Below are 8,225 nucleotides of genomic sequence, written 5' to 3'. Positions count from 1 at the left end.
ATTTCCTAAAAAAAAGAAATTTTCCATCGTGCCCGAAGTGTGGTAGTGAGCAGGAACTGCCACAAGCTTCCCGCCGCTTGGCCTGGCGAGGCTGGCAATGCTATTCAACGTTAATTGGTTCACTTAACGAGGTCCCAAAGTCTACTTCAAGTGATAATCTAAACTTTTGTTGATTCACCAGAGTGCATATATCAGTAACAGAGCCAGAAGCAAAATGTTGAAATAATATATTAGACTGAATGAGCCATAAAATCCAATCCACAAATAGCAGTGGCATCGTAAAAATTACCTTTACGAATAACTGAAGAGGCATGCCTTTCAAAATGCTATTATCGTTCATTTTATTTCACAGACATAATGTGAAGGTTATCATTTTCTATTGATGACAATTCAAATTCATGGCACAAAGAGAGAGTAAGAAGAAAAATCCTTTTCTTGATTATGTAATGCTGGCTATTAAACAGGTTGACAACAAGGCAGTAGATCAGCAAGATAGTTTCCAATTGGATCCACATGTCTCAAGTTTACAAGCAACAATTGCCAGTTACTATTACATACCATCAGGTAAGGCAAATCTTTAAAGCATCCAAGGAAAAAAAAACTATTGTATTCCAGAAAGGTCTATGGAAAGTAAGACATCTATCTAAACGTAGTTTAAAGCAAAGCAAACATGCACTGCAAAGTGTAGTTGTACAAGATGCATTAAACCAGTATTCTGAACATTTTTGTTTTAAATCAGACAAAATTTGGAGCTTTGAACTGTAGATTTGGAAACAAGTCTTCATATCAGACCAGATGATGACTCAATGGGGGAGACTTTGAGCGGTACTGTAGAACGGCTGATAGTGAGTTGACAGCCTGATTCACATCTCTTCTCCACACACCCCCCCCTCCACCAAGTTTTATTTCCAATAAAAATAATAATCAAAAGAGATGTAAATTTGGTTGCTGATTCACTAACATCTATTTTACGCTGCCAACTTAAAGGCAAGATCTACCCAAAGTCTGTGCGTCACACCTCACAGCATCCTGCAATTGCCACCAATCCCATCACACCAGGAGCAGTCGTCTCTGAAACAAGGGGGTGAATTCTGTTGGATGTTGTTCCGTAGACTTGCGACGACAGCTACAGGTTTCTCAGAATTGGATAGCTCTACCATATGGCTGGCACATACACAATGGGCTGAATGGCAAACCCTCAGTACTGCATCACTCCATAGTTCTTCAAAGTGGATTGCCTTCTCTTGTCCTCAGCAGAATATTCTTGAACAAAAAGACTAAATCCAATAGCAGTGAGCTAAAGCCCCTTCCGATTACGAAGGTGACCAACATTAGCTGCCAGGAGTACCCAGTCCCCCCCTCCCCACCCAAACTGGAGATTAAGGACGAGCAAATGACCAATACAGGGCCAAGCTGCACCTATTCCCCTCAACTATCTGCTTGTCAAATAAGAACAAAATTACAAACTAGCAGTAAAATTATTGTACTGTCGAAAATACATTTTAAATGCTGAAGGACGTTTCTGAGAGAGGCTCCCAGCACTTGATATACTTTATATAGTCCTTATTAAAAGGATACTGCAGCTATTGAAGGGATGCAGCAGAGAGTAACCGAAAAGATCGAGGCATTGAACTATAAAAAAGAGCGGCACGGTGGTACAGCGTTAGCACTGCTGCCTCACAGTGCCAGGGACCCGGGTTTGATTACGACCTCAGGTGACTGTGGAGTTTGCACTTTCTCCCCATGTCTGTGTGGGTTTCCTCCGGGTGCTCCGGTTTCTACCCACAGTCCAAAGACGTGCAGGTTAGGTGTATTGGTCACGCAAAATTGTCCCTTCATGTCCAAAAGATTAGCTGGGGTTATAGGGATAGGGTGGGGGCATGGGCCTAGGTAGCGTGCTATTTTGAAGGGTTGGTGCAGACTCGATGGGCTGAATAGCCTCCTTGTGCACTGTAGGGATTCTATGATTTTATTTTAAATTGGGCATGTTCTCACTGAAAAAATGGTAATTGAGAGATGATATAGAAGCAGACTGCAGAGAAGGAGGCCATTCGGTCCATTGTATTTTGTTGATATGATTGCTACTTTTCGGATTCTCAAGCACTTGGAGCTATTTAGGGGGCACAGTGGTTAGCACAGTTGCTTCACAGCTCCAGGATCCCAGGTTCGATTTGCAGCTTGGCTCACTGTCTGTGTGGAGTTTGCACTTCTCCCCGTGTCTACATGGGTTTCCTCCGGGTGCTCCGGTTTACTCCCACATTCCAAAGATGTGCAGGTTAAGTGGATTGGTTATGCTAAATTGTCCGTAGTGTCCAAAAAGGTCAGGTGGTGTGGCTGGGTTATGGGGATAGGGTGGAGATGTGGGCTTAGGTAGGGTGCTCTTTTCAAGAGCCGCTGCAGATCTGATGGGCCGAATGGCCTTCTTCTGCACTGTAAATTCTATGAAATCTATTTCACCTTGTCCAGGTCAAGAGAACTAGCTTGAACTTAAAGTGGAGTGATGGCTCACTGTCAACAACCTGACTACATATGAGCCCCAGATTGATGGAAGGTGAAATAGTTGGAACTTGGTCTTGCTTCGTTTAGAAATTACTTTGTCCTGATATAATGCACCTCTTTTGTAAAAAAAACATTGTATTATTTTGTGCGCATCATGGGTGAAGCTTCTCACCTGGCTATTAAATGTGGCACTGATCAGTTCCCAGAGATTCAGAGCACCATGTGCCTGCTGCTGCCCAGGGAGCTGACACGCTGTGGCAGAAGGGAAAAAGGCCGTGACCAAGGACGGCAGCTGCAAGAAAAACTCCACATGGACTGTCTGTGAGTATGCTGGAGGGGGAACTCAATTGAAAAGGGTGTATGGTGGTAGTCGGGGGACAGAAGAGTTGCAGGTCTACAGGGAAGAGGCAGATACAGAGGAGTGGGACCAGCTGAGTTTCTGTCGGAGACAAGCCATAGACATAATGGGCTGTGACTATTCTATGATTTCGGATTTAATTAAGGCCATGCAAAACTGAAATATGCTGCTCTAGCACTTCATGTTGAGAATGTTAATGGGTGCACATTAATAAATACTTCGATATGACTCCATTGAGTTTCAATAGCCCCCAATGTACAGCTGTAATTTGGTGGAGAAGAAATATGCCAATGTAGTGCATTTCAGAAAACCTATTTAATATCCATCTATTCCAATAGGAAATATTGATGATCAACTTCACAACTAATTTACTTGCTTCATTAAACAAAAATCTACTATACAGTCAATTTATTGCCAAAGTGGTGCAGGATTGTTAGATAAATACATCTGCACCAGTGTCAATAAAATTCATTTCTTTGAAATGCAAATCATAAGTTTTTTTTTAAAAGCCTGTAGTACTAATATGTAAAATGTTGAGGGAGGTGGGGTAACCAAACTTTTTGTGCAACGTCACATGTCAGAATAGTTTTAAAAAAACAATGTGAGAGAGGAGCAGAAGATGACTAAAACGTTTCTCCATGTGAGACAAAAAGGGGGAGGGTTAGGACACCCCTATCACATTTCTCTTGCCTCACTGTACAACTCTATATTGGCAGAGAGAGCGAAAGAGGCCCATCCTGTCAAATGAGCTATGATGTATGGCAGAGAGGGCATTGCTTAGAGAAATCAGACTCTCGACAACTACTTTAGTCCATTAAGCTGGAGTTCCCAATTGATAGGAACGAATAGCTTTGCATCAATGCTGAATTATCCCAAGCTTAACAGAAACATATTATCCACCAGTTTTAGGGCTATCAGATATGCATTAACAATCTGCAAATAACCACTCAGTTGTAAACTAATAGCTGGTAGCAAATAGTGAATCATAGCCTTAGTCGCAGGATGATTTTTCAAATCAACTAAAACTTTATGACCAATTAGTTAGAACTATTGGTAGCCACTATTAATACTTAACACTTTCATTTATTAAATGTTGCCAATCCACCACACCACCATTTTTGACTTTGCTGTTTAAACTCCCTGAAGAGCCGATAAATCAAAATCTACCTCGGGGAAAATAAAGTCCCCAAAATGTTTTGGGATGAATTTCATTTCCCAGAACAATGCATTAGGAGCTGTCTCTGTGATGGGATTTACGGGAATGTGGGAATAACACTGTACAATCCCCACTGTAATCATCAGGGCAGTCTCATGGGTTTGTATTCTGATTCTACACCACTGTAGCTCCACTTGTGAGAATCTAAAATAAACAGCAGCAGTTGTGTTAAAAGTTAATCCCCCAATATTTAAAATCTGAAAAAAATGCAGAAACCGCTGTGAGTACATAGCAAGGTTGGTCAGTATCCAAAAGACAAATGGAAGATGCCCCCATAGATAGAGAAATTGATTTTTCTTATTTGGAAGCTAATTTACCTAATCTACATCTCCAGGGCTTCATTCATTTTTAATCTGAGCTCATGGTTCAGTGATGTCCGTATGTAAGGAGTTGACAACAGCAACTTGCATTTAGATAGCACCGATAGCGCAGTAAGACATCACCAGGCACTTCCACAAGAGCAGAACTCAGTCAAAGTTTGACACTGAGACAACATAAGGAAACATTACAACAAGGAGACTAAAACGGTTGGTCAAAGCGATAGGTTTTAAGAAACGTCTTGAAGGAGGAGAGAGGAGTGGGGCGTTCAGGGTGGGAATTTCACAATGCAGGACTTCATACAGCTGAACTTACTAAAAATGAGAGACTGGCGTGAGAGGAATCCATCAAAGGTGGCAAACGTGGCCAACCTGTGTGTAGGAAAATTGAAAAAAACAAAAGGATTCCCAAAGAAGAAAAACATAGAGGCGAGATAGGTCACCCACTCCATCAACTGGTTTGTCCTTTATCTGTCAGTTTTGTGGTAAAATATGTCCTGGGATTTGCAAAGCCATTTTGCAAGCTTACCAAAGACCTAGTCAATCTTTTTTTTCTTTGCTTTCTTTTTATGCTGAGAAGTAATCCTATTTATCGAGGGATTGACAAAGGTGGGGTGGGGTGGGAGAAAAAGAACGAGAGACTCAACTTTTAATTCATCCACTATCTCAAAAAAAGAGATTCCGAATATCTGACCATCAAAGTAATGCTGACAGCCAAACAGCTTGATGAGCAATGTGAATTTAGACGGAAAAATTAGGCAAAGTCATCACGTATCAATATTGCACACTAGTTGCTTCAGGGCCAACTTTCAAGCAAGTAATCAGAATCAGAAGTGTGATATATCTAGTGTAATGGTAGTGAATACAACCAGTTCTTTCATCTGGTGTGAAGCTGATACGATTCTGGATCCAAGCTCTATTGATCAATAGAACAACAGTGACAGGCAGTGAAAATATTATTTAGAAGCACATCATTAAGCCAAAATATTCCTTCAAAATTACAGTTACTAAACATAATACAACTCAGAATTTTAATACACAAAACTGAACAAGGAGGCTACCTAAACTCAAGCACAAAATTGTACCATACACCTTCCGGAGGTCTAAAGGGGTTACAGTGTGCCTTCACAGACATTGATGTGTCTTGTCGCAGTCAAGCGCAGACCTTCCTCACTGGCCAGTTTCTGTGAAGAACAGAAAAATAAATTTCACCAAAGAAGTTGCCAGGAGAAGGAAGGGAATATTCCACATAAAAGAGCATTTTCATCACCTTCAACTTTGTCTTACTTCAAGTGTACATTATCAAAGCAACCTAATAGCTCAGTAGGTAATGTTACAATTTAGATAGCCTGACAGTGAAGAATGTAACTAGTCTTTCTTCACTAAAAACCTTTTATTCACAGATGCACACATTACGGATCGTGCACCTCCAGCAACCACAGTTTCAACCTGCTCCAATATCTATCAGCACAGATAAATCCGAGGTTAAGGCTCACCAGCTGAATACAGTTAAACACCCAATGAATACATAATGAACAGAAAATTGCACCATATGGTGGACTGCTGACCCACACGTCCAGGTTAAGGGCCCCGACCTGTTTCTTGACCTGTGTTATTTAGCTGAACTCAACGTTGGTAGAAATGGCCTCACCATCATCGAGAGGAACAATCAATTAGGATTCCTGCTAGGATTCGACATTAATTCATTTCTGCTGAATATAAGATGCACAATAAGGGTAGACACAGCTTCAGATGTGAGAGTTCTCATGGGTGAACGACTAAGGTCCAGGATCACACATTAAGAATGGCCACAAATGGAGCTGTCCTGGTTTGAGTTCAGCCTTAGACAATACATAGTAAATCTAGGTGACAAACAGGAGGATCAGCTGATCAAAATGGCACAATAGTGCAAATTGCTAAAGGGATAATATTGTAAATATTCTATCCTTGTTGGTTGACAGAATATCCTACTGTATGTAGAAGTTGAATAAACAAACAATTAAGTCGCTGAGAGAGTGATTTCCCCAGCCCCCCCCCCCCCCCACCCGGCGAACCCCCCCTCCATTCGGTGCAGGTGCAAATTCTGTTATGATTAAAATTCTTGTGAGAGGGCCATAACAGGATTTGTGATGGGAGATATCAGAATGGGATCTTCCCCGCAGCCCCCGCCGCTCCCCCCCTCCCCCACAGGAGGCATAACCAGGTTCACGCCAAGCAAGGGTATGGAACTGGTTACAATTAATTTAAATACATATTAATATTCAAAAGTGATTTAAACACCAAATCTTCCTTGAATGTCAAATGTGCCCACCCACTGGAGTAACGTAACACCGGCAGGAATCATTACTGGTCTCAGAAAATGGAGACCAAAAGTGATGACCAGGCCGGGTGGGCCCGGAGACTTCGGGTGGTTAGGGACATGGCAGGAGAGTGCTCTGGTATTGTCCCCTGACACTGCTAACTGGCACTGCCAGGGGGCAGGACCTGAAGAGGGAAGGACCTGCAGGTGACCCCATAGCAGGGCTTCGTTTCATGTGGGGGGAGGCACCAATGCCCCCAAAACTGGAGATGACGGGAGGGAACGACGATGCCCTGAAGACCCGATGCCAGTCATTGGGGGGGGGGGGGGGGGAGGGGGGTCCGATGCCAGCAATGATGGCGAAGGAGAGGTCATTAACCAGGATTTGAGATTAGGGTACCCTTTAAAAACTGTGCATGCATCTCTGTGAAACCAGGTTTTCCGGCATCTTTTGGCCCCTTCTAAAAAACAATGGGAAAATGTGGGAAGAAAACCTGCGCGCTTCTCTGGGTTTTCAGTCAGAACCTAGCACTATGCCATTTTGGGGGAAAATTCCACTCTTTGACTTGAAATTTGTTTGGTTAAACAAGTGCTCCTTAAAACGAATATAAGCTCTGTAAAATTGGGACCTTGATTAATCAACAATTTTCCGTTTTCTTTAGTCCATCATTTTGTTTTTGAAATTTTTCAGTTTTATTATTTATACTACTTATTATTTCGAGACAAGAATTTGTCCTACCATCTTCACATTCATCAATATAGGGTATGCGGTCATTATTTTCCTTATCTTCCCCTGCAAAACATTGGATAAGAACGAGACACATTGGACTTATTAAGAACTTTGTTAGGTGTGTGAACAGAAAGCAAAACATATTTTTCCCTCACCTTGCAGCATTCCAAAGACTCCATTCCCTCTACAACACCCACCTAGTTCACTCTTCTATCACTCTCACCTCCCCTTCTCATGAAGGCCCTGGAGATCCCCACTCCCCCAAACTCAATGTCCAGGGTTACAAACATTCCTTCCAAGTGAGACAACAATTTACTTGCACTTTTTTTCACATGAGTATACTGTATTTTCTGCTCATCATGCAGTCTCCTCTACCTTGGGAAAACTAAACAGATTAGTTTATCACTTTGCTGAATACCTCTCGAGGTGGCCCTCGACAAGGTGGAAAAGAGACTGGAGGCCCAGGGAAACGCGATCAAGGACCTGGAAAAAGCCTCGATAGACCAAAGCGACCAGACCATCGATCCGGGGGCGGAAATAACGAGGTTGGTGGCAACCCAGAGGAACCTGAAAGGAAAGATTGAGGACCAGAAGAACCTGGCGGGGCGCAAAAATCTCAGGATAGTGGGCCTGCCAGAGGGAACCCAGGGCAGGGATCCTATAGACTACGTCGCCTGGATGCTGGGAAACCTGATGGAAAAGAGACAGCTTCCCCAACCTACCAGAGATCTACAGGGCCCATAGGTTTCTCCAGCCAAATCCCAAGGCTGGGAAGCAGCCGAGGGTGATCATCGCTAAATTACATT

The 8,225-nt window shown here is 42.6% G+C and overlaps 1 protein-coding gene across 2 annotated transcripts in view; it reads right to left on the bottom strand.

Annotated features, from left to right (window-relative positions):
- Positions 1 to 324: 324 nt before the first annotated feature.
- macrod2 (mono-ADP ribosylhydrolase 2) overlaps positions 325 to 8,225 on the bottom strand; it is a 1,493,168-nt gene continuing 1,485,267 nt past the window's right edge. For both annotated transcript variants that reach the window (XM_072506634.1, XM_072506640.1), the window contains 2 exons: positions 7,429 to 7,482; positions 325 to 5,574 (listed from right to left, as the gene is read on the bottom strand). In XM_072506634.1, the coding sequence (XP_072362735.1) occupies positions 5,561 to 5,574; positions 7,429 to 7,482 (68 nt within the window). In that variant the 3' untranslated portion in view covers positions 325 to 5,560. The remainder of the gene's footprint in view (positions 5,575 to 7,428; positions 7,483 to 8,225) is intronic.

This window comes from Scyliorhinus torazame, chromosome 1 (genome assembly GCF_047496885.1).
Source record: "Scyliorhinus torazame isolate Kashiwa2021f chromosome 1, sScyTor2.1, whole genome shotgun sequence".
Lineage (NCBI taxonomy): Eukaryota > Metazoa > Chordata > Chondrichthyes > Carcharhiniformes > Scyliorhinidae > Scyliorhinus > Scyliorhinus torazame.
This window is presented reverse-complemented; position numbering and strand designations above follow the sequence as displayed.